Source organism: Episyrphus balteatus, chromosome 3 (genome assembly GCF_945859705.1).
Source record: "Episyrphus balteatus chromosome 3, idEpiBalt1.1, whole genome shotgun sequence".
Taxonomy (NCBI): Eukaryota; Metazoa; Arthropoda; class Insecta; order Diptera; family Syrphidae; genus Episyrphus; species Episyrphus balteatus.
In genome coordinates, this window is record NC_079136.1 from 5,455,689 (window position 1) to 5,483,473 (window position 27,785).

At 29.3% G+C, this 27,785-nt stretch overlaps 1 protein-coding gene across 4 annotated transcripts in view; it reads right to left on the reverse strand.

The window, feature by feature from the left end:
• The window catches only part of LOC129916978 (leishmanolysin-like peptidase), a 200,250-nt gene that overhangs the window by 8,141 nt on the left and 164,324 nt on the right, over positions 1 to 27,785 (reverse strand). For all 4 annotated transcript variants that reach the window (XM_055997272.1, XM_055997271.1, XM_055997270.1 and 1 more), the window contains 5 exons: positions 21,086 to 21,116; positions 20,939 to 21,021; positions 3,367 to 3,479; positions 2,899 to 3,283; positions 2,570 to 2,795 (listed from right to left, as the gene is read on the reverse strand). In XM_055997272.1, coding sequence (XP_055853247.1) covers positions 2,570 to 2,795; positions 2,899 to 3,283; positions 3,367 to 3,479; positions 20,939 to 21,021; positions 21,086 to 21,116 — 838 coding nt within the window. The remainder of the gene's footprint in view (positions 1 to 2,569; positions 2,796 to 2,898; positions 3,284 to 3,366; positions 3,480 to 20,938; positions 21,022 to 21,085; positions 21,117 to 27,785) is intronic.

The following is a 27,785-nucleotide window of genomic DNA, read 5'->3' on the forward strand; positions in this document are numbered from 1 at the left end:
CAGAATAGGTCGATTTGTGATATTAATTACTTCTACTAATAATAAGACATTTTTTGTCACTTTATTTGGTTTTGTAACTAAAGTTAACAGGAAATTAAGTAAGGGGAAAAAATATTAATACATTTGAAAAAACCTATAATTTTGAATTATGTTTTTTTTGTTTAAAAAGTTAACTTTATTTTAAGAAATAGTTCTTACTTTTCTAAGTTTACCCTTAGAAAAAAATTGTATGGGAAGGGGGCTGTATCACCCCTCGTTCTGGTGGGAGGGGCAATTTTCTAAAAATTTAACCTTAAATAAAAATAAAAAAAATAAATAAAATCAAGAAAAAGACATAGAATACTGTGCAATAGCTTTTTTGAAAGCTTATTTTGTATTCTTTCAAATGCTTTTCGATTTAAGTAGTTTTCGCAAATACTTTTTTTGAAATAAATTTTCAAAGTCAAAACTTTGAAAAAAATTGTCAAATTTGATGTTCAAGTTATTTTTTTTTTTTCAAATTTGCTTAGTGAGGTGGGATTTTTTTTTTAAAACCTTATAGCCGCATCAATTTTAATTTGAAAAAAATTAATAATAAATTAAATTAAACAATATTAATAAAAAAAAGTAAAAAACAAAAGCACTAACTTTATATGTGCCCATGATTATGAAAGTGGACTAAGTCACTTTTTGCATTGTTTGAAGAAAAACTTACATAATAATTTTGTTATAACGATTTAATTGTATTTCTTTTATAAAATCACTAGAGGAGCAATAAAGAAGTTTACTAACTGCAATTTCGCTTTCAAATAAACTTTACCTTTTAAATAATAATTATTTTTAGGCTAGATTTGATGCCATTTTTAGGAGTGACTTAGTCCACTTTCATAATTAAGGGCACATATAAGAAATCGCACTATTTCACGAAACTTTTTATAATAAAATAAAAAAAAAAACAACTTTTAAAAAGAAAAAAAAAAACATTGTTTATAAGTAATCAGTGCATGATTGTCAAAAAAGAATGATTTTGTAATTTAGTTTAATAAAATCAAAAAAGCACTTTCTTTAAAAAAAACCGTTTTTTGATGTTCAAAATTTCATTAAAAATATTTTAGGCAAACATTTAGCAAAAGTGTTTATATGGGCTTATAGAGTAATTGCTCATCATGCTTTCTCGATTTTTAGACTTGCTAAATATTTGCCCAAACAGAAGATTTTGAGAAAAATTTTTAAGGTGCGTTTCAAAAAATTCATTATTTTCTCATTCAATTTTTAAGTATAAGTAGACATCACTAATTTTTATAAGTTTACTATTTTAAATTGTATAACAATGCTCCTACAACAACAATCCAATTTTAAGTACCTAGTTTTAAATGCAATACTGAAAAAGCTTGTTATTTGTTCAGTTTGAAGTTTTAAACATTTTATGGCTTGGGTCTAATTCTAAAGAGTTTCCGATAAACAAATACAAAATAATTTTCTCCTTTTCATTATTTTCTAAAACCTAAATAATTATAGTTTATTACTTTAGTAAATATCAGCAATATGACATATTTTACCTAGTTGGCAAATGGAACTTGAGAAGTATTAATTAAAACAGACAGTCTATTAATTTTTTTTTTTAAATAAGTAAAGTCCATGTGAGCTGATTTAAATTCGTTTAACCTTAAACAATACTTTGTGGTAACCAGACAATATTTTGTAAAGTTATGAATGCTTTTTTCCGAGTCAAACGCAGAAAACTCTGATATTTTTACTGGTCTCTTTGTGGCCTTAAACTAGATCTGTTTTTAAAAAAAGATATAAATTTTATGAAATTATTGTTTCGTCTCATGGCTCCTTCTTAGCTGAAGTTGTATTCAATCTATTATTTCTTTTAATATTTGCATAATTTTTACCAAACCATTTATTTCTGTGATGCTTTTTGGCCCAATATTTTTAAAAGCTTTTTTTTTCAAGAATCCTATAAACATTTAAATGCTTTTACAGAAAAAATCTACCCCTGAATCCTGCCGAATATCAAAGTTCAATAAATTGATGTTGTTACACAATATAATATCCCTACCGAACCATTATTTAAAGATTTCTGTTTAAAAATAAAATCCCCATGAACTCCCAACCAAACCTTCAACTTCAACCTTCGACCCATCATCCCGAATTCACACGAAAGAATTTAACAGTTGAACAAGCATCACAAATATGTTTGCCACAACATAAATTGTGTCATTTCTTTCGAAATTGTTTCCACCTTTTTTTTGTGTTTTTATTTAACAAGGAAAACACATCAGCGAAACAAACAACGTTTCTAACGGTTTTATACTCACCAAAAAAACCGTTCAAAAATGACATGGCAATGGCAGAACAATTTATTTTTATTTTTATATATTCCCCAATATTCCTTTTTTTTTCTTTTATTCTTCGCGCGTCAGGCTGTGTCAATATTTGCAAAAATAAAATCAAATTTGCACTTTGTGGGAATCAGCAAAAATGTTTTACACTTATTTTTTTTTATGAACTCGCGAAGCACATTTCAACTCCCTTTTACCCTCCACCATATTGATTCAGTTTCAAAAGTATAATATTTGCCTACCTCTAATATCCTCTTCTCCCAATGAGTGAGGGCTGTTCCCTCGCCACCTTGATCCTCCAATTCGGCACCCTCCAACTCGGGGCAGTTAAAGTGTTTGCGAGTCTCCTCGACGACACGAGGCGTCACCATCATATCAACCACTTTTCGAATTGTCCCACCCCTCACCGACCACTTATCTCGAACAACTTTGCGTATTGTTTTGTCACTCCATTGGTGTATTTGTAGCCTGGTTTAAATGGATGGAATATATCAGGACTCTCAATATAAATGGATTTGCATATATACATTTTACTGCGATGCGCCAGGATATTGTGGCAAAGTGTACTTACTTTTCATTGAGATAGGGTTTTCCCGTATCGGATTTCCGTGGCGTGCGTGGGTTACCATGCTCGTCCCGGAAGAATGCATACAAGCTGACTGAAAAGCCGAGGGCGTGTAAAATTTCATGCTTCACAGTGGACAGCAGAGTCTGTAACTCTTGTGGTTTTGTACTTATGCTATCCGGGCATAAGTTGGCATGACCGGCAATGGGTCTGTCGAGGGCAGCTTCTTGCTGACAGTGAGCGGCGTAGGCCACTGTCAAGCCTTTATGGCAACGTTCTGTTTGTCTGGCTGACACATAGAACACAAAATCGGCATTATGAATGCCTGGTCCTCGTTGTGTTGTTGGTTCGGGACGGCAATCCTGGCCGGTGGCATTGCAGATACGACACACCTGTGGAAAATGATGAGCGAAAAAGTTAAACACAAACAGTTTTATTAGTGTTTGGAGAGATGGGGGGGGGGGGGGGGGCTTCCATCGAGATGCTCATCAGGAACTTGCACTTCACCGCACATTGTTATCGATTTACAGTGATCTATACAGTGCGTTAGGGAGTCCTTGACGAAAACTTGTGTGCTGTCACATTTTCTGTGAAAATAAAATAAAATATAAAGAAATAACGATGAATACTTGGGAATCATTCATATTATTGAAGAAAAATAAAGTAAAGTGGAATAAAAAAAAAGAAATAAAATAAAAACTTTTTCCTGTGAGACAAAAGTAAAGGTATCTCGAAGGTATAATACGAATCCTTTGGCTTTCTTATACAAATGTAAGGAGAGTTTCTTTCATATGGATATATTGTGTTTATTTATGTTGTGTGTTGTTAATATAAAGGTTTTGTGTTTCAAATGAGTTTGAATACAATGCTCCCATTGGGTTAATTTGTGTGCTTATAATTAGCAGTTAGATAATGTAAAAGAAGCTTTCAATTAGCAAAATGAGATTCATAATTGATTTTATTGCCTTAAGAATAATATAATTTGGGAAATTTAAACTCTGATCTAATTTGCAAATGTATATTTATAAACAAACGCGGAAACATTATAAATTTAAGATCTTAAAAAAACACTGAGGACAAAAGAAGAAAGCAGCGGATAAGATAGTCCCTCAAAAAGTTCATATGATATTGCCTTAAAAACTACCAAGATAAACGACTGGTGCTGTTTTAAGTTTTTTAGGATTTGGTTTTAATGAAATTAACAAAAAAAAAAAAAAAAAAAATAGCGAAAAAAAGAATTTTTGTGACCTTTGGCCGCCTTAAATCTTAGATTAATGAGCTTTCTTGGAAAGTAATATATAACTCTATGATTGTGATGTGATTTATAAAACTGAGAAATTTGAATTGGTAGGTACAATCTAAGATTATGAAACTTGGTTTCAGGGTATTCTAGACCGAATGAAATTGGCTATAAATGCATCAACTTCAAGAGGAACGTAACACTTTAACTTACATATCTCATTAACAAAAACCTGTGGGGTTCACAGGGTTGATTTTAGAAAGCGTTGTTTAAAAAATAAAATGCACGACTGGGTCGCACGAACTTGCTCTTAGAGTTCAAGTTGCTTAAATTTTTAAGACTTTTTATATAGAAACTTGGGAAATGTTGGTATAAAAAAAAAAAAATAAATAAAATTAATTTTTCAAAAAAATAAAACAATATCTGAAATCAAATCGCCCCACAAAACAAGTATGCAGTTTTATTTGATATATAAAGGTGCATTAAAAAATTTTTTGGAAAAAAAGTTTTAAAATAAAATTGGTATGCCATTTGGTAGAAATCACTAATCAACATCTAAAAACAAAATTTCAAAAAAATTCAATGTCCCGTTTTCGAAAATTTGATTCAAAATTTTGTTAAAAATTCAAAAATTATTTTTTTGGAAATTTTATTTTTGGTTTATATCCAAATTACATAAATGCTTCTTCACAAAAAGTTTCGTTGAAATCGAATAATCAGTTTCGGAGATAATCGGATTTGAAAAAAATGGTTCTATGGCAGGTACCGTTAATAATGATTTTCAAAAAAAAAATTTTTCATTAGAAAATAGACCTTAGCTTAAAACTAACTCTTGAATTTTTTAAACAAAATCGTTGGAGCCGTTTTCGAGACATTTTAATTTTACTTAAATCGGTATATGAGAAGTACCGTTATTTTTGGTTCAAAAAAATTAATTCCAAAAACCCCTCTGGAGAGTCGCCAAATAACGCTACATACCAAGTTTGACATTAATCGGTCCATCCGTTTAGGCTGTAGATCCTTATACAGACAGACAGACAGACTGACAGACTGACAGACTGACAGACTGACAGACTGACAGACTGACAGACTGACAGACAGACGGACTTCCGGGACCCACTTTTTTGGCATTGTCTACCATCGTAATGTCATGGAAAAATGTTATCTCAACTTTTTTTTTTTTACGAATGCATAACTTAATATATGGTACCTATATCGCAAGTAAAAACTATTTCCGGCTCGTCGACGGTACATCAACGTTTTGGTTCAATGGAAAACGCCATGGTACAATGGTTGGCATCCCAAACATTTTTTAATTTGAATTTCGAATTGCTCTCGTATTTTCAAAAAAAAAAAAAATAATTTTTTGTTAAATCCAAAAATATTTTTTTTTAAAAGTTTTGTTAATTTTAATATCAGTATAAACCTTTTTATGTCAAAATTTTCATTAAAATCGATTGTGTCGTTTGCATTAAAAAATCGGTTCTATGGCAAGTAGGTACCGTTAATAACGGTCCAAAAAAATATTTTTCTTGTTTCAAAAGTGCGGCTTATTTGCAGCATTACATGGTTTTTTTTCAAAGGAAAATTGTTATCCGTTTTTGAGAAAATTGCAATATCTCGAAAACTTTATATTGGATATCCGTTTAATCATTACAAATCGTCTGTACCGAGTTTTTAGCAAATCTATCAATCCGTTTGAGCTCTTTTTTCCAATTCTTCAAACTGAAACTTATAACGGAAACAGGGTTATTATTGGCAGTGGGAACGATTGATGTCTCAATGCACGTATTATTGGAGCCCCCTGCCAATAATAAAGACACTTGGTACTTTATATGGAACGATATATTGGCACGCCTTTTCCACCAACCATTGCTTTTAAGCCAACCATTGTACTTATTTTACTTTCCAAAAGGGCCCCAAATTCTTGTGTGCCCAAGGGCCCCAGGATAGTTAAAGACGGCCATGACTTGGTTTCAGGGTATTCTAGACCGAATGAAACTGGCTTTAAATGCATCAACAGGGGACTATTATTTTTTCTTCCTTCAAGAGGACCGTAACACTTTAACGTACATATCTCATTAACAAAAACCTGTGGGGTTCACAGGGTTGATTTCAGAAAGCGTTGTTAAAAAAAAAAAAAAAATGAAGAAAGATTTTCGATTGCCCGAAAGCTAGTTGTCAAGTTTTGGTCAGGATCTTAGATGATAATCTAGGAAGAGGATAAAATTTGTGTACCGTACAGATTAATGATTTTGGAAAAGATATCCCTGAAGTAACACTTGAAAAATGTTATTCAAAAAAGAGCCAATAAGAAAAAAAAAGAAAATTGAAATACAGTAGTCCCTCGATAATGTGAATTACCGATAATGCGAATTTCTCTAAAATGTGAATCGCCAAAAATTTTCATTGTCATCTCTGTAATGCGAACTTCGAAATTTTTTAGACTCTATAATGTGAATTTTCTTTGCAAAAGCTTGCATGTTTTTCTCGTTCGTGCATGCAATCTTTGTATAGCACAGTGGTCCAGAACTGGTATCCAACACGAATTTATTCAGTTTCTGACTTATCATAATATTACCCCAACACCTTATAAATCTATTGTTGGATAGCTAGACTATATAATAACGCTTAAATTAAGTCACTCTTGTAAGTATTTTAGTAGTACGGCAACTCTAAAGATAACAAAGTGTAAACATTTTGTTTATTATCCAAAAAAAGAGTTACAATCTTTCGCGGATTACTTAAAGTAATTGAATGTTTATTTGTGCAAATTTTTTTTTTGTGTTTTCTTAATGCCTTAAACATTATACTTATCACATAAAAACAGTTGGTAAATGTTATATAATATTAGTTTTTTTGTTGCATACTTGTGAGAGTATATTTTATTTGATTTTTTTCAGAAATTGCTCCTGAAATCAAATATTTTGAATTGTTTAAAGAATGGCTTAAATTCAAAAATTTAACTAGGGAGAAATGTGTTAAATCATCAGAAAAAACGAGGATGTACAAAATAAAATAGAAAATTTTGTGAAACATTTTGAATTCCGTTGGAAAAAGCCAAACAACTACAAAACGAGATTTTCGAAAGTAAATAAAACATAGCTTGAATCAATAATGAAATTTTCTGACAATGGAGCTAAGGATATTCAACCTAGACCCTCAAAAGCTGCAAGAACATAAAAAAAATCTGTGTTTCTGGTACTAAGAGTCAAAAAAAAGTTCAAAATATCGTTGCTTACAATTCATTGCAAGAACTTTCTCGTGCAACTTAATCTGCTTTATGGATGATTGGTAAGCGAAATGCCGTTCATATAGTTAAAGAAATTGTAGAAAAACCAATGACATCTGTTAAGAACGTGGGTGCAGGTATTTCAAAGTAAGGGTTTTCTTAAATCATGGAAAAATGATAGGTACCTAACAAATTTGGAGATATAGACTTACTCAAGAAGAATTTTTTTCTTAGAATACACCTTGCATAGGCATAAATTGATTTGGGGGTATTTCCACCCCCTGCTCCTGTGTTGCCATCCGAACTAAATATAACTATAAAGTTCCAGTTCGATACGATAAAATTAGAAGTAGACTACAATTAGTTGGGGGTATTCCGATCCTCCAATGCCCCTCCCCTAGATACGGACCACGAAAAAATTGTTTTTTATCCGAACTACAAGTATTTACAAGTTTTAATTCGATAGGATATTTTTAAGTAGGCTGAAATTGATTTGGGGTGTTTCGACCCCCACTGCCCCCTCCCTTAGGTCCGGACCACAAAAATATTGTGTTGTGTTGTCATCTAAACTACATACATATAGGTACGAAGTTTCAGTTCAATACGAAAACTGGAAGTGGGTCAAAACAGGCTTCCAAGATTTTATTACATTACTAGTTTGTGAGTTACTTTGTCATTTACAAGTGAAGCTAATTAAAGCGTATTAAAAACATCGGATTTGTTTTGTTATGGCAAAATGCAACTTCTATTAAATAAAAGGATACTAAAGCATATGAATTTAGGCCATTTTGTGAGGTTCTTACACAGTCAGAAATTAATTCGCGTTAAATGTGCATTCTGGACCACTGTGTATAGGTCTGAAAAGTGGATAGCTATTATTTGTCTAGACATTTCTTAAGATATTGAATGCAGCTGCAGGCTGGAGATTTTTGTGCTAACATTTTACATCTGTTTATATGAAGTTTTTTTTTTAGGTTTTTTTTGAAGAATTGATTTTAAAGATTCTTATGGTTTTTTTTTCAGTTTTTGAAATGGAGTGTACTCCTTATTACTTGTATTTTATTGAGTTTTTTATTAATTCAATTAAACTGAGCTTAAAATAACTGTGATATTCATTGGGTTTAAGAATGTTTTAATCAGTTAAATGACAATTGGAAAAAGTTCCAGTAATGTGAATCCCTCTAAAATCCGAAAACGCCTTGTTTTAATTGGTTCACATTATTGAGGGACTACTGTAACTAGGAAAGGCATGGGAGGAAGGTATCCGTTCTTAACAAGATATTAAAACAAAAAAGAATTTAATAAAAAAATGTCCTAAATTTGAATTTGAATGCGTCCACCCGTTTAAAAGTAAAAAAAAATCATGTGTGCAATTCACAGGTGGTGGAAGTGAAACCTCAAAAATCATTTTAAAAAAATCGAAAAAATATAACTTTTTTTTATTATATCATTTTTTTTTATACGAAAACCTACAATAAATTTTATAACATCTCAAAGCTAATTGTTTCAGCTCAAAATATTTATATCGACCATGTCTATACAACATCTACAAAAAGAGCTAGAATTTTTTTAACCCAATTAGTTTTCATAAAAAAAGCAAAACAATCAATCTCTTTTCCCTTCTAACGCCATTAAATCAATTTTTTAAAAGACAACCTATAATAAATTTTATATCATTATTATTTCACCTTTTATATGACGCTTCAATTATATTTCTACCATGCCTACAAAAAAAGTAAGAATTTTTTAAAGCTAATCATGTCGAAATTTCAAACTGAGATTACGGTACTTCCTCTACTGCTGGCTGGCCATTGCGATGACCAGCCGATGCATCGGAAACAAATCTTCACAGGTGTTTTGAGGTATTTTTCAATTAAAGATTATATAACTTGTAGAGCACGTACCGTTATGTGTGATAAATTAAATGAAAGGTAATATTATCAGCATGCGTATTAAAATTAAATAAATTTGTTATGTGCTCTAGATAAAAAGATATAACATGTTTAAAAAAGAACATCTTTTCACCGTTATCTCAGAATTTTGAATATGAAATTAATTGACATTTTGCACAATCATAATTTATTTAATTACCTATCTACTGTATTTTAATTCATCTATCTATTAAAACAAAAAAGTTATGATCAATTGATTTTTCGTGTCGCTTTTTCGTTTCATCTTGTTTCAAATCAGTACGATACTAAAGAAGTTTTCACTTCAAAAAAAAAAAATAGTTAAAAAAACTACGATTTTAGCAAACAAAAATTTGAAAATCTAGCCAAAGGTATGTTCTGTGAACATTTATGAATATTGCGAAACTACTGATGAATTAAACAATTAAAAAATTCTGAACAAAACTACAAAAGCGATAAAAGTTTTTTTGCTTTTTAGAAATGACCGAGAAAGAAATTTGCTAAATTGAAGTCCATAAAACTTTGTTTCTGAAAGAAAGAAGCACACCAACATGTTCCTTTGAGAATTTAATTTTGTTCAATTTGTTTCTATGAGGTAAAAATACTGTGTTATCTTACGCCCTTACGGTAAAGACCCCAAAACTGTCTTCCCCGAGCTTATCGCGAATTGTTCTTTGGCTAATGAAGTTTTTGGTGAAAGAATTGCATTTCCAAAAATGTTTAGGGGTCAATCTTTGATTTTAAGTATTTTAAGTGAAATCCTCAAATAGCAAACCTATTAAATGACCATTTACTTGCCTCTTTTATCTTTAACCGTTACATTGTTCTCATCAGATCGAAAAATGTTCATTTTGTCAACATATTTATTCCGAATGTTGTATATGACCAAAATGAAAAAGCTACATTTTCTCAAAAACAAAAAAAATTAGCAGCCACTGTGGATCGATCTTACAGCTCTTGGGTCACTTTACTGTCAGCCTATCTCGTTGTTTGAAAACTTGGTACGATAAACTAAAAACTAAGCTGAAGTTTTAAAATTTTTTAAAATTTGGTTAAGTGGTTTCAACTACCAAATACTAAGACGATTTAAACAATAATTTTAAATGATTTCATTTTTTTAATTTAACCTTTTAATATGCGCTTATAGAATTAAGATTTCGATCTTTTCATAAGAAATCTTTAAGATGAAAATTCCTAATTCAATGAAATTAAGTTCACTTTAAGTTTAACAGAATTTCAACGGATTCCACTTATTTTAAGCGGAAATTATATTATTTTACTCGATTTTTCGAAAATAAGATTGTTTTAAAAAATGGAACAAAATGTCCACTTCTCATTTCTTATTTATGTGAAAAATCATAATAAACTAAAATGTAAAGCAATGTATACGCGAAACTAAATTAAATTTTTTTAAACGATTTGTTCTGCTCTTTGTTTTTCATTATTTTTTCAAATGAAGTTCTTCCACTTGCGGCAAACAACATAGGTATGCATTTCTTTTTAATCCGTTCTACACAAATGCAATTTAATTATAATTTGGTTGCAAACATTTTTTTGTAACTCAAAATAATTAAATTGCATTTTTAACTTCTTGCTCATTTTAATAAATATATTTATACGGAGAAACAAAAATGAGATCTACGTGTTGGTGTTGGCAGGGATGCGATGTCCGAATACGAGAATGCTGTAAAAAGTCATGCACTAAGCAAACTTTTTATGTAATTAAGCTGAAATTAATATATTTTTGTGTAGAAAGAATCCCTTGTAGGGAAAAAAAACACCGTTAACAGCGTTTACTTTTTTTATTTCTCTATCTTTTCTGTTATCGAGATACCTAACCAACATATCCTTGAAATATTTTCCAAATTTTTCAGGAAATCGAAAACAAAAAAAAAATTAAATTTTTGTTTTTAATTGCTGACAATTATGGTACATTAAAACGAGGATGTCTACCACACAAGGGTCGAAGGAAGAATTGGGGTAGTCTCATCATATACTCATACAACTTCATTGCCCCACATAGAATATGTTCAATCGCAAAAATCTACCACATTTCTTGTTTCTCTGAATTAGAATAATCAAATTAAAAACGTACAAGACCATTTACAATATCCCTAAAATAGCAGCTTAATTTGCAAATGGTTTAAACCCAAAAAAAAGTACATTGGTTAATTTAAACATTCCACAAAATAAAAAGGTTGAACATTTGCAAAACATTTTATCCTCTCCATGTGCGTTGCTATTTTTTGTTTGTTGTGTAAGTTTTCCTGTCATTGTGAATTTTAATTGAAATAAACTACCTTTAACCTTTTTCCATATACATTCCAAGAAGAAACAAAAGGTTATAATGTCCACATGTCCACCACATAAAATTACAACAAAACAGTGTTTTACAGTAGTTTTTTTTTTCAGTTTAAACATTTTACAAAGACATGCGTCCTTGATATTCAGTTTGCGTCACTTAATTAAGAAGCGGTGAACTAAAAACAAAATGTAAAATTAAAAAAAAATACTTTCACAAACAAAAATATGAAATAACTCAAGGAGTTAAAATAAACGAACAAATTGTATAGAAAAATGGGTGATGTTTTGGAAAATAATAATAACACTGTTCTGCAAAATTTAACTTTTTTTTTTTCTCCTTCAAATAATTTTTTGATATTATGAAAGATTAGACTTTCCTGAATCTAAATCTGGTTTCAGAAAAAATTCTATTAGGTACCATTTTTGTAAAAATGATTTTTGAAAAATGTGAGTAGTTTCTAAAAAAATCACCCTTTTAGATTCATTTGAACTTGTATAAAATTAAAACTATTAGTCGCATTGAGCTCAAATTTGGAGGACTTATTCTTCATAATATGACCTATCGATTGACACCAAATATGTTCTTTTACATTCGTGTTTAATCATTTTTTAAAATACTGATTGACAAAAAAAGCAAACATTTCGAAATCCTTCACTTTTTAGTAAATCCTACATGAACAAAAGCACCTTAATTAAGGAAAATGTAAAATATCAATGCCCATTATATTTAAAAAGTCAAAAATATGTAAAGAAAACCAAAATAAAATACATTAAACAAAATTTTTACGGGTTTTGTAATTTTATATACTATTTTTCTATTTAGAAATATCTTATTTGTAATAAACCATTCGATAAACTGCCTTGTAAAGCTTCAGATTTGTTTCTCCTAGAAACAATAGTACATTTTTCTTATATAGTTTTTGATGTGCTGAGTTAGAATCCGATGTCAAAAAATTCTATCACGTCAGGATTTTAAGATATTCGCATTAAAGTATCACAAAATCAAGGTTTTTTTTAGAAAATCTCAAAAAAACTACTATATCTTAAAAACCAGAGCTGACCGAAATTTTTTGAGTTCGGATTCAAAATCAGCACACTAAAGTCCATAAGAAAAGTATACTTTTGTTCTAGGGAGAAAGATATATTAATTTTTAAAAGATCAGTTTCTTTATGGTAAGATATGTAAAATCTACTAAACTTACTTAAATTAAGATATCTCGGAGAAGAAAGAGATATTGAGAAGATTGAAATTGAATTTGAAAGAAAAAAAATAAGTTCTTTCATAAAGCGTATTAATTTCAATTTAAAAAAATTACATGATGCCAAAATATTTCTTCGAAAACCGCAAAAAAATGGGGTTTTGAGATTTTCTAACGGGATAATCTAAAAAAAACGTGACGTGCTAGGTCAATTCTGACTTCAGATTCGGAATCAGCATACAAAAATCCTTTAGAAAAGTATACCTAGATTTATTTAAAGGAGGATTTCCTTGCAGACCAGTGTAATCAATTCTCTTTTTAAATTCAAGTTCAATACCTTTTCAAAAAGGATTTCTGTATAAATTCATATTGAACAAATAAATAAATTGCATGTGGTGTACTTTGTTGTTCACAATTTAAAATAAAGGAATACAAATTTGAAGAATTCACCAGAGATTTTTTTTTGATATTAAATTTCAATATCAATCGTTCTTGATAAAAATTTATTTCCAAGTATTTGATAAAAATAAATCAAAATTGTTTGGTTTTGGTTGTTTATATGTTTGCATATTGCATTCCTTGTTTTTTTTTCAATACAGCAGCGAGATTAAAATAAAAATACTTTGTTTGAAGAGTGAGCTTAAAGGCCTTGTGAAAATTCATATAAATGTAATTGATGGATTTCGCAATACCAAAAGGAAACATGCTCGGCTCGTATATCTCTATAAATACACCGCAAAAGAATTTTTTGCAAATAAAAATACCTCATATGTGCAATGCCACTGGTTGGGAATGTTATGTGCAGTTTACGTACAGTGGCAGGTTTAAGATTGACTGTGTAAGGAGTATATTCAGTTTTCACAGGAATGAAATCCTTTCATACTATTAAAAAAATTTTTTTGGTTTTAACTCAAGGTCGGAGAGCACACCATCCGTTTTTTTTTTACCACATCAACTTGAAAGTTGACATTTTTTTGTCAATTGAAAATTTAAAAATGTTGCAAAGAACAAGGTTTTCACTTTAAAATTGGGATTTTTATGTGGAAAATTTATTTAAACAGGAAATTGCTAGATTATTAAATTTTTTATTCAACTGTATTCTGAGTTGAAACTCACGAAGAAATGTATTCTGGAGAAGGGCACCCAATCAAAAAGCTTCCGGAAATCGCTCTCATTATGCTTTTTCATTATAATAAACGCGAATGGAACAAAATTAAAAAGGAAAAGGAACGATATTCTGGGAATTTTTCAATTGGGAACACATTTACAGGGAAGATTTCATTCAGATTAGGGCTGATTAAAATTATTATGTTGCAGTTCTAGGAACCTTTTATATTTCATACAAAATCTAAAATATCACAGGTCGGCACCGAAAATTGAGCTTGAAACGAACCATAATGTTTGTGGGCAGTTCACGTTTAAAAACAGGCTGAAAGGGTGTTTTTTTTTGGGTACTTTTGACGTGGAATTACAATGTCGTTAATTTTTTTTTCTGCGAATGTTCTTGGTGAGACTTAAATACATTTTTTTTTGTCAAATATTCATTTCAAAAAGATATTTTAATTTAAATTTTCTTAAATTAACTTCACTTAATTTTTAACATTACTTAATAAAATTGAATAATTCACCTCATTAATTGAACTTAAACACCCTGTAAACAACTCTCTGTTTTTCGTTAATTTGTTTACAAAAGTTAATTTATGAACTGTCAGAATTTTTAGAAAACCTTTCCGGTTGTCAAAAAATAACCTATTTTATAATCACTTCTTAATAAGACTGTGAGCTAGTAAAGACCGTGTCTTCAATTAATCCAAGTTTAGTAGAACAATCCATCAAGATCGTTTGTTTTCCCTCAACACTACTTTTCCACTCTTAAAACGCCATATTTTATCGTTTTAACTATAATTTATTTTATTCTTTTTTTTAATTAATTTTGTTCTAAAACAAAAATTCGTTAAAGACGTTTTTGAAAAAATACACCGAAAAAAAAAACCAATATCAATTTAACATTTTTTAAATATCAAATTAACATTTTTTAAATATCAGCCAAAAATGCTCTATAAAATGTGTTTTATGATATTTAAAATGTTAAAACAACATTTTTATTATCAGGATGATATTTAAATGTCACATTTTGGAAATTTTTTTTTGATATTTTATTATCATTTTTTCATATCAATTTCTCATTCCAAATTATTAAATAAAAAATTCTTAATGTGTACTAATTTAAAGGCGCTTTGTGTTTTTTCGAAGTAAAATGTATGATTTACTGAGAAAATTTGATCGGCACTAAGATTTTACTTTACATAGTTTCTGAGAAAATAGCAAAACAATTATATCACCTATAATAGAAAAAATAATATCACCATTATTTTTTAAAGAATATTCCCTTTCAGTAATGTTTTGAAAAAAGAAAGAAAATTCTTAAAATAATAAAAATAATAAAAATGAAAAGGAAAGAAATAGGTTTCATTATAATAAACTAAAACGTAAAATCTAGTCAACATTGATATTTTAATTGTCAAAGTGAAATTTTCACTATCCACTTAAACTTAAAAAAATGTCAAAATGATATTTTAATTGTCAAAGTGAAATTTTCACTATCCCACTTGAAATTAAAAAATGTCAAAATGATATGATAAAATATCAAAATTGATATTTTAATTGTTGGACGACTTTTGTCACTGAAAAATGTTAATTTGATAGCTGTTATTATCAAATTTTTTTTTCGGTGTAGCCCAGTAATTTTAGTCATTTTTAAGCCCAATCTGCGGAAAAATTCCTACTGGGCTGAATTTTGGTATACAGCTTAATGACGGCTTTGTTATGAAGATGTGAAAAATCGACATTGATATCGTGTCCGCGTTAAGAGTTATAGGGGTCAAAAGGTCACGAAAAGTTTTTTGCAAATATCTCGCTACCTATTGATCGGAGGTCATCAGAGGTTATATAAAAATTGATAGTCGTGAAATTATCTACAACATATGTCCAGCACATTTTTCTGTAAGATGAACCGTTTCGCGAGTAGAGCGCAGAGAAGGTGACTAGATTGCACTCACATACGAAAAAATACATATTTTTGGTTTATTTTGCTCGATTTTTGAGGTTTTTATCGAAGTAGCTTAAATTTTTAAATTTTTTTTTAATTAACTAAAAAAAATAAAAATGTACACATTGGGATAAAAAATATTATGCAAAAGGGGGAACCACGTTTTTTGGAAATGTTGTATGTTTCCCTTTTTTGTACAATAAGTTCCTTCATTATTAAGAACACACTTTTTAAACATGGTTCAATTTTAGTTTTGAGCTTGTTATCAATTTTCCAAACATGAATTCCATAGAAAATGTCGTATGGAGCTTCTCAAGAGAATAGTTGCAGAATACCTTATAACAGTACAAAATTAGCTTCTGAAAAAGCTTAATGGTGATTTAAGGTTTATACCAAGCTCAAAACCAAAATTGAACCATGTTTAAAAAGTGTGTTCTTAATAATGAAGGCACTTATTGTACAAAAAGGGACCTCCGATCAATAGGTCGCGAGATATTTGCAAAAAACTTTTCGTGACCTTTTGACCCCTATAACTCTTAACGCGGACACGATATCAATGTCGATTTTTCACATCTTCATAACAAAGCCGTCATTACGCTGTATACCAAAATTCAGCCCAGTAGGAATTTTTCCGCAGATAAAACCTAAAATTACTGGACTAAAAAAAAGTTTTTTATAAATTTTTTTTTTTTAATAAGTTAAAAAAAAAATAGTAGGTATGATATTTTGTAGTTATTATTCGTTCAAAATAATTTTAAACAAAATTAAAAAAAAAAATATCAATGTCCAATTTTCAAAAAAATCGATATTTTTTAAGAATTCAAACATAGAGTTTTTGAAAATTTTTCCTTTGATTTAGATTTATGTTACTTAAAATGTTTTGAATAAAAAAAATTGTTCAAAGATATGACGAGTCGTTTTTTTATTAAAATCAAAGAAGCCTCTTCTTCGATCCAATTTTTTTTATATGGTTAGTACCGATAAAAAAGACCAGGAAAACGGTCTAATCAAAGTCGACAACTGGTAGAAAAAAATAATTACGTTTCCCCAGCCCAGAACTAAATAAATGTTAGCTAAAGCTTTCGTTATAAAACTTGTACAAAACTCGACTTTGGTAGGTATTTGAACAAAACTTCGGCATGTTTTTTTTTACGACTTTGTACCAACATTAGGAAGGATCTTAAACTTTTAAGCATCATACATAGGCAGATTTTTTAAATACCGAATTAGCGGGATAGAGACAGAAAACCCATGGTACCTATTCCAAGATTATATTTACGTATTGGAAAAGGGAGTTTCTTGATTCATGATTGTAAGTAAGTAAGTAATATTCATTTTTATTCTAAATTTCTTAGAATAGTTAAAAAAAACAATAAATTTTTTGTTGGCTTTGCTGTCAGCTCGACAGCTGAATGGTTTCTTCTATGGAGCTGTCTTCTCCAGCTTGTCGCTTTCACCATTGACTCGATTTTTTATTGTATTTAGAAATTACATTTTTATATTCAGCTCTATTCTGAATTTCAGCTCCAGTGGGAATGTGCTCGGGCTGTAAATCCAAGAATTCTCAGAATATCGTTATTTTTCTTATTTAAATTTGTTCCCTCTTTGTTAATAATGATGAAATTGAGAAAAGGGAAGCAAACTTCCCGAAGCGTTTTAATTTTTTTTTTTTTTTTGGAATTTTCATTCAGCACAGGACTGCTAACAATAATTTATAAACTATTTTTATGAACAGAAAAGGCCGGACCGGTGTTCCAGGAAAAATAAAGTTTTTCATATACAAGTTGATACTTATACTTCCAGGTTACTGTGTAATCTGTTGCGTTATATCTACTCAATTATTATTTACTTAGGTTTTTTTTTTATTTTTTCCTTGAATCTTTTGTATAAAGTCTTTATTATAATTTATTTCAAAGTTTATAAATACCTGGTTTAATAAAGAGATGAGAAATTATGTAAGAGAAAAGTTACTCGTTAAAGGTTAAAGAGTGTATTTACGCAAATGCTTTTTTTACCTTAGGTGTGGGAGTGCAATAGAATACAAAGAAAAAAAGGATCCAGACAGATATAATTGTCCAGAGTTAACTGAACTGAAATTATTTTTATTAAAATTTCCAAGAATAAGGGTGAAATTCTATTTTTGTATTAAATTGTTTTCTACAGAAAATAATTGTATAGGATTTAAGAATGCCTGGAGTGAAGAACTCTGTTAACTGTTGAATTAATTGACTTAAGTTTTGAAATACAAAGGGTGTTCAATCGCATTATGTAAATTGGAGGATTGCGAGGCAAATAATCGCAGCTCAATTTGATTATTGTGTTGAGTTCAGATATTAGGCAAATTTTCACCTCGAAGGTTGCCTCAGCATGTATAGAAAACTGGTCGATGAATGATGACGACGGAACCCAAAGGCTATAGAAATGTTGCATGCATTTACAAAACGAATCAATATTTTGAGTGGCGGCGGTGTACTGTATAATGAAATTTTAATAATATCACAAAGTTACCCACAATGTAGACTGAGGATGAATTCCCAAAATATTGAGTAAGAACTATTATTTATTTTCTTTTTATTTTGTGAGTTCCTGAATGAACACCCTTTATACAAACATTAAAAAAGGAGAAAAAACAAATTAAATTATTTTGATGAAGTTACTCTTCTTGAAGGCAGACAACACGGTGTCAGTTAAATATATGCCACAAACAGAAAGTCACGACAAGTGCCACTCAACTTAACTATACATATATTTTACTGTTTTGGTTTTGAATATTATTTGTTCAATTTCTCAAATTGATTTTGAGGAAAAATACAATTAGACCAGGGTCGATAATTTTTGAAACCATAAAAATCATAGTAGAATGAAACCCATATGAAAAGGAGGTGAATATGATAAAAATGAAAGCCGAGTTCGGGAAGTGGGTGGGTTGAGTATTTAATGGTAAAAAAAATGGTATATCTCGATTTCCGGCAAAACTACAAGTCCTATGGAAAAAAGTATGGCAAAGTTGTAGGTTATAAAAAGATCTATAACTTTTTTCACATAACCCCAAAATTCATGTGAAAAATTCAAATAACCGAGGTTTTGGTTTTTACAGACTTCCAAAAAGGAGGAGGTATTCAATTCGTCTGTATTTTTTTTTTTTTTTTATGTTTGTTACCGCATAACTTTGGACTGAATGAACCAATTTTGATAATTCTTTCTGTATTGGATAGCTGGTGGCTGCAATGTGGTCCCATTTAAATTTCGTTCAGTTATAGCCATAGGAACTATTAGAAAAACCATAAAACCCAGTTTTGATGAATGGAAGTCGGTTTTGTTTTTTGATAAAAAAGATTATTTATTTTTATATATTTATTTTGAGAAAACTTACCTTATTATGTCCCAAATACACTGTAATTTATTTAATTTAAAATATTTATTTGTTCACATTATTTTGACTTAATATCAAAAAAACACCCTAATTTTCAATCGAAAATTCACGTGTCAAAATATCAGCTTTTTTCAAAAAGTCGGTGGGTATTTCGTTCGTTAAAATATCTACTTACCTACAACTTTGCTATACAACTTTTTTCCATAGGACTTGTAGTTCTTCCCGAACTTCTTTTTAATGTTTTTGAAGGCATCAGCACTAGTCTAAATTTACTTTTTGCGCATAGAAAATGTTTGCAAACAAAAAATAATTTAATCGTTTTTAGTCCTTTGTTTTTATGTATTAGAAAAAAAAACGTATTGTCTGGAGTAAATGAAAAAAATAAAGATTTTTATGGCTTCGTGATTTTTAAACTCGATTTTTTTTTTGCAAAAGTAAACTTTTGTTATGATGCAATGTAAAAAAAGCTAATAGACGTAGGTCTTTAATAAGAGTGGAATCATAAAAGCTGTCAGCGAAAAAAGAATTTGGAACAAAACAAAGTTCAATAGATCAATTTCCAGATTGATTTTACATATGTGCCCTTGATTATGAAAGTGGACTAAGTGCCGGTTTGTTCACAGTCGATTATCTTTTAATCAAGGATTATTCCATACAAAAATCCTTGATTAAAAGATAATCGAGTGTCAACAAACCGGCCCTAAGTCACTTTTTGCATTAGTTAAAAAAAAACTTACATAATAATTTTCTTATAACGATTTAATTGTATTTCTTTTATGAAATCACTGAAGGAGCAATAAAGAAATATATTTAATGCAATTTCGGGTTCAAATAAACTTTACCCCTTAAATAATAAGTATTTTTAGGCTAGATTTGATACCATTTTTAGGAGTGACTTAGTCCACTTTCATAATTAAGGGCACATATATATCTACAAGTACATAGGTATGTATTAAACCTTAAAAAAAATTAATTAGTTAGATTTTTGACAATGATAAAAATTGTATTAAAATAAAAAAATATTACGCATACACCCCAGTGATCTGCAAATCTTTCCAATTTTGTTTCATTGAAAGAAAAATAAAAAACTATCAGTTTCGTTTCTTTAAAACGTACAAAAATTATAGATAAAATAACTTTATATTAGAGATGCCGCCAATATTATAGCCACTATTCGGTATTCGGCCTATTTTTTTGATATTCGGTATTCGGCCAAATAGTTCAAGATATTCGGCCTAATACCGAATATCAAAAAGAGAATAAAAAGACATAAATTTATCTCACATAAAATGTTTTTTATACAAAACTTCTTATTTGACCATTTAAAATTTACTAATTGTAGGTTGTGGCTAATAAAAAACCTTTTTAGTAGAAAACGATTACCTACGATAGAAATGATTGATTACGTTTATCTTCTGAAAATATGCTCTCACTCGCAAATTAAATCAAAAATACTTCTAATCTCTTAGCGCACATGCAATGAAACAGAATAAGACAGGTTATACCATGAAAAAATTACTTAGTACTACTATATCGTTGGCCGAATATTCGGTATTCGGCCGATGAGTGTGGCCGAATATTCGGTATTCGGCCAAATCAATGTTCGCGGCATCTCTACTTTATATCATTTTTTTTTTCATATTCAGTATTTTTGAACTACAATATTTATTTATTTTCATTTAATTTCGTGGTTTTCTTATCAATATACACAAAGTAATAATGATGATTAATTTTATTACCTGTTTAGTCGAATGATTCCTTTTGTTTCACGCACCATCAATGCTTGTTCCCAAAATTGTACTGCTTCAGGTAACACAGTATTCTAAAAAAATATAAACAATATAAAAATTATTTTGATTAAAAAGTAAACATAGTTCAAAACTTACATTGATAAGTTCAAATTTATCTTCATCCAACCTGCAAAAAATAAAAAAAAAGTTTTGTTTTATTACTTGAACTATATAGTGAATTGAAATATGATTGAAAATTACGATTGAGAATAATTGTTACGCTCAAGGAGAGTAATTGAATTGGTATCCATTAAGAATTTTCGATTTTTGTTCAATGTTCGGTTCAGTTCCGATTTTGTAAAGTTTAACTTTCTCAAAAACCAGCTCCAACAATTTTGTTAAAAAAATTCACATCTAAGTTTTTATACCTACGGTTTTTTTTTTTTAATCAAACTACTATTGCGATTTAAACAATTCTTTCTATACAAAAGCAATTATATACAATATTTTAATATAAGCCGAAAAAAAATTTCGAAAAAGATTATTTTTGGGTTAAAAAAATTTTAAATATGTATTTTTTTTTTTTTTTCAAAAATCGAATTTTTAAAAACGGGCATTGAATTTTTTTTTTGAAATGTTGGTTTTATGTATTGATTGCTATAAAATGACATAACAATTTTTTTAAAACTTTTTTCAAAAAGTTTTTTATAGAAATTAGTTTAAAAAAAACGACTCTAACTCATTTTGAATTTTTTTTTTCTAAAAATACATTATTATAAAAGAAATTAAACGGCATATTTGTTTTGGAGTTCAATTTTAAGGTGTGAACTTGCTATAGTGATAGCGGGTGTTAAAAAATTGTCAACAGTATTAAATTGTTATGGATATTAAACGAGAAGGTTAATACTTTCTAAAAACATAAATTATATTGTTAAATAACATTAAGGCTAATCTAAAAACATAAATTATATCGTTAAATAACATTAAGGCTAATTGTAATGGGGCTCGTTAGCGAAGCAATTTTAATCATTTTTATTTAGCTCAATTTTCATTAAATTAGAGATTTAGTTGGTTTGCCTTCGAGTGCCCTCTACAATTTATGTTCTCAAATGAAGAATACCGCCCTACTTTTCGAAATAATAGCGCCGTTTTTCCCCTTTTCGAGTAATACGAGTTTAAATGACGATACACGGAGAAAAAAAAATTACAACGTAAAACTAAAAAAATTCCTTTTTGGCACTATTATTTTTATAAAAGACTGAACTAGAGGGTAAGGGTAAAGTGCTCCACTGACAGTCAGGTCCATTTCCGGCATTAACCATTTTTTTTATATTTCCAAAAAAAAATTTTTTTTTACTTTTTTTTATTTATTTTTTGAAAATACCAAAAATTTAAAAAAACTGACTTGATGCATTTTTTTGCAATAATAAATCATATAAAATGATAATACAGGCGTTTCATGTAAAATAAAAAAAAAAATGGTCATTATATTTTTGACCGCACTTTGTATGGGAGGGTACCCACTGTGCAATGATTGGATGATGAATACATTGAATACATTTTCTGTATCCTTATAGAATAGCAATCGATTTTTCAAAAAAAAAAAAAAAAAACTAATGAATTTGAAAAAGTAACAAAAGATTTACATTTTTTTGATAAATCAAGCGTCAACCAAAAATAATAATGAATTAACCACTAATGTTTAGTGTGCCTTTTTAATACACCAAAATACAATTTCATTTTCAATTTAGTCCCACAAGTCGTTTTTTTTATTCCACTTATTTTGAATTTCTTTAAAAAAAGGAGCAAGATTTTGCACTTAAAAAAAATCAAAATTTTTATGAAAATAAAAAAAAATATTTTCTAAATTTTGATCAGTGGGAAATCAAAAAAAAAAAAAGTTCAAAATTTTCATTTCAAACTCTCTGTGCGATCAATAAAGTTACCGAGATATTGATACTAAAAGCCAAAATGATACTTTTTTTATTCAAAGTCCGATATTTCAGCGAAAAGTTCTCGAATGGAGGTCTTAAAAAAAAACCGTAAACAAAACTTATTTTTCAGTAGTTTTTGAACGAATACTCGAAACAAATTACAGATCAAAAAGCTTGACACTTGGAGCTACATAAAATTTGCTTTTTTTTTAATTTGCTGTACGACCATTTTTCTTCAAGATGCAGTTGATCAAAAATTTGTTTTTTTTTGCTCTAATAGAACGACGAATTCGTTTCACCGAATTTTAAGCATCTCGAAGGTGTTATTAAAGTAAAACAGTGGTTTTGATCAACAACCTCTAAATAAATACCATATGAAACTACTGTTATCTTAGTGTGGTCTCAACCCTCCGTTCAAAGGGACAAGAAGTAACAGTTCCCCGCTTCCAAGAACAAACATTTACAAAATGTCAAAGCATTCGATCTGGATGCCTTCAGGCAAACACTAAGAATCTTTTTATTTTTTAAATTTCACTAAAAGGTTCTTTTTATAATAATTTAATTATTTGTTTTTTTTTATATAAAAAAAAAAAAAACATTATATTTTCAATCGAATCCTTAAAGAACGCTCCTTTGTATCCTTCGATGTTTGCTTTTTTATTAAACATCGCATGACAAACGAGAACTTATTCTTTTAAATTATTTATCAATTTAATGCTATTCTAAGAAAAAAATTGTTATTCTAATTCTGACCCACTTTGGTTTATATTAAAGTCTCTTTTGGACTTAACATAATATTCGCTTTTGCTTGCGCTTTTATTTTTTTTTTATCTGAAAATAAATACTATATTTAAAGATGCTTTCAGCAACGAGCCACAGGGCCGTGGACACTTTTTGATGATATTTCAAAGAACAAACAAAAAAATACAGCTCTTGGGCTTTAGGGAAACCACAAATTTTATTGGTCCTCTGAATTTTTTTGTAAGCTGAATTTAACGTTATTTTTCATTTCTCTGGGGATTTACAAGGATATAACTGAAATCATGAAAATTAAGTTCTGCAAAACGACCAACGAAATTTTTCAGTTCAAAAACATGATTCTCCTCTTCTGTTTGTGTTTTTCAATAGCATTTCTTCATCAGATAAACATTTTAGCATTCCTTGTTCCGGATTGCACAAACCAATAATGTTAAATTTGGTCATTGACAAGGATCAATGTGACGGCCCTGATCTAAACATTTCTATACAAGGATAAGGACCAAAGCATTGCGTTTGAGATGGCAATTTGAAGAAAATTACACGGTAAAATTCCCAGAGCTGACATCGTTAGGGCGAGGTAACATTGGAACATTGTGTCAGTTGTCAGTATAAAACCTTCATTGCAAGATGAGAGGATTTATTTTTTTTTATTTTGTTGTTTTTTTTTTTTTTGTATTTATTTTGTACGAAAAATAGAATTTTCAATTTGCATACGATTTTGTCATATGAGGGTAATGTTGTCACAAAGAGACAACTTGACATGCATTATTTTTTTCAGTTAGAGAATAGAAAGTTTATTTTCTGATGCATTCAATTTACTGAATGGGTGTAATAAATAGATGTCCCTTTTTAGAAATCCTTTTTTAGATGCAATTTGACATTTTAGTTTCTATAACGACAGACAAAAGTTCAATCAAAATCTTTGAAAAAGACCAAAACCAAAATAACAGAGGTAACTACTCGAATTTTTAATTTACAAAACTACAGAAAATACTCTGTCCAGGCATACATGTTAGCAGGAGTATTGATTGACGAGGAGATGGACACATTTGTCGCATCCAATGAATGCAAATGGGTTGGGTTTTATTTAAAATGTAAATGTTGATAAACTATTTCCACAACTGTAATTTAGTTTCCATCCTGAAGCCAGAATATTTATTATAGATTGACCTTAACACTTTTCAATTTTGCCATGACATAGGCTTTAGGCCAATTAACGAATAAATAAAATCACATTTTAAAATATGAATATTTACACAAAATTTTGATTTATTTTAGTAAACTTAATAGGTCTGAGTGGTTTTTTGTGATTTATGGCGAATTCGTCGCGGTTTTTTATTTGCGTGAAATTATTCAAAATATATTAATATAGTGGAAAGTTTTAAATTTTAATCTATTGGGATACCCTGGGGACCGATATAATAAAACCAACTGTACCTACAATATTAATTCATGCGTCGATTAATTTTGGGTAAGCTTGAAATGTCACTCAGAGTGGAATTACATGAAAAAGAAGATGTAAACGCAACTAATTAGTACGCCTATTAACCAAATGATTTCATGCACGTGTGCCTGTTAGGGCTGTAAAAGTAACGACAAAACGAGTACCCGCATGCATACGATACTTTTGATACTAGTCATCAATAATATCGTTACTCGTTACTTTCGCATGTTTCGCATTTTTCGTATATTTCGTATGTTTCGCATGTTTCGTTACTTTCGTTACTTTCGCATGCTTCGTATGTTTCGTAAATTTCGTATATTTCATGTATTTGATACGTTTTGTATGTTTGGTATTTTAAGTATGTTTCGTACGTTGGTATAAGGGTGAAAAATTTTTTTTTTTGAAAGGCCATAAAAATTAATATAAGTTGCTTCGTTCTCATGTTATAAGAGTTTGAAGGTAGCTACACTGATTTTTTTTCGATTTTTTTTTAATCAAACGTTTAAACTTTTTTTGATTTTTTTCAAAATTTTCGACAAAACTTTGGTAATTTTTTACCACAATTCTTTAGAGGTCTTTATTTCAAAAGTAAATCGCGCAGATCTCGGAATATTAACACTTCAATACAACCATGTCGAAAAATTTTTCATTTTTTTTTTCTATTGAGAGTGATTTTCAAACCTCGTCTTCTCTGCTTTTTTTTTAGTTGAAAATTTTGCACTGGAAATAAACAAATTTTTTGAAAAACCAAAAAACTTTTGTACATTCTTAAGCTACATTTCATATGTTTCGTTACTTCAGTACCCAGTAACGAAACATACGAGTAACGATACTGTTTAGAAAGTAACGTTTCGTAACTCGTTACTGAAGCAAATACCCGCATTTTAGTAACGAATACATACGATTTGCTACAGCTCTAGTGCCTGTCAAATCCGTATTAGGAGCAAATAACTTTAACTAAATGAATGTTCTTGGAAGTGAGTATGATATCATTGGTAATTGGTTTTATTTGGAATTGATGCAGAAATGTTCTCCACGAAAAGTTTTAAAAAAATTAGTCATGAAGCACGTGCAAAAAAGTGCATGACTGCCGTATCGACCATTTTTTCAGCCACACCTTGAGTGAATTATTAGGGCCCTATTTCATAAACATTGACAGGTGACAATTTTATAAATTTGTCGCACTTGTCTGACAAGTTTTTATTTTATATTATATTGACAGGATACATATTTGTCAGTTAGATACAATGACAAATTTGTATTGACAATTTTGTCACTGTCAAACTATGACAAATTTGTAGTTTTTGTGTTTTCACAAAATTTATCAATGTCACAATTTGACAAATTTGTCGTTAAGTAAGAATGCAACAGATCGGATAAAGGTACAGTACATGGTTGCTTTTTATGGGATAGGTTTTTTTTATTTATTTTTCATTAAATTGAATATCACTTAATACTATAAAATCATTGTTAATTCTTTCCTTAAAAACTCGACGGCGTCTTTTACGATATTCGATTTGAGAATCTTCATCACTTTCACTTGAGGATAAAATATTTAACATTTTTAACCGTATTTCTTACTACAATATCAACACTTGACCGAAACTCGATTGCCTGTCGCAATTGTCACTGACATACCGACAAATTTTTAATTTTTATATTTTTTTTTCTGTCTTACAAAAAAATTGTCAACACAAATTTGTCGGAAAATCTGTGACAATTCCCGGAAAATTCTTGACAATTCATTGTCATGACAATTTTTTTATGACCCAAAAACTTGACAATTGTCACGAATTTTCCGACAATTCTATATAATTGTCAAATTATTTATGGGACTGAAATAAGAAAATTGTCAAGTTGTCACTTTACTAATTGTCATCTGTCACCTGTCGCACTTGTCAATGTTTATGAAATAGTACCTAGATTACTTAAAAGCTTTGCACTCAAAGGTTAAAAGGAGGCTTAATCTCAATTTTCACACCATTTTTTTAGAGTTTTTACTTGCGATATAGGTACTATATATCAAGTTATGCATTCGTACAAAAAAAAAAGTTGAGATAACATTTTTCCATGTATTTACGATGGTAAACAAAGCAAAAAAAATGGGTCCCGGAAGTCCGTCTGTCTGTCTGTATAAGAAGCTACAGCCTAAACGGATGGACCGATTAATGTCAAACCTGGTATGTTAGCGTTATTTGGCGACTCTCCAGAGGGGTTTTTGGAATTAATTTTTTTGGACCAAAAATAACGGTACTTGTCATATACCGATTTTAGTAAAGTTGAAATTGCTCAAAAACGGCTCCAACGATTTTGTTTAAATATTTCAAATGATAGTTTTAAGCTAAGGTTTATCTTCTAATGAAATTTTTTTTTTGGAAAATCATTATTAACGGTACCTGCCATTGAACCGCTTTTTTTCAAATCCGATTATCTCCGAAATTGCTTATTCGATTTCAACGAAACTTTTTGTGAGGAAGCATTTATACAATTTAAATATAACCCAAAACAAATTTCCAAAAAAAATAATTTTTGGATTTTTAAAAAAAATTTTGAAAATTTTTTTTTGAAAAATCAAATTTTCGAAAACGCGACATTGAATTTTTTTGAAATTTTGTTTTTAGATGTTGATAAGTGATTTCTACAAAATGGCATACCAATTTTATTTTTAAACGTTTTTAAAAAATTAGTTTTTTAAAAAACGGCTCTAACGATTTTGAAA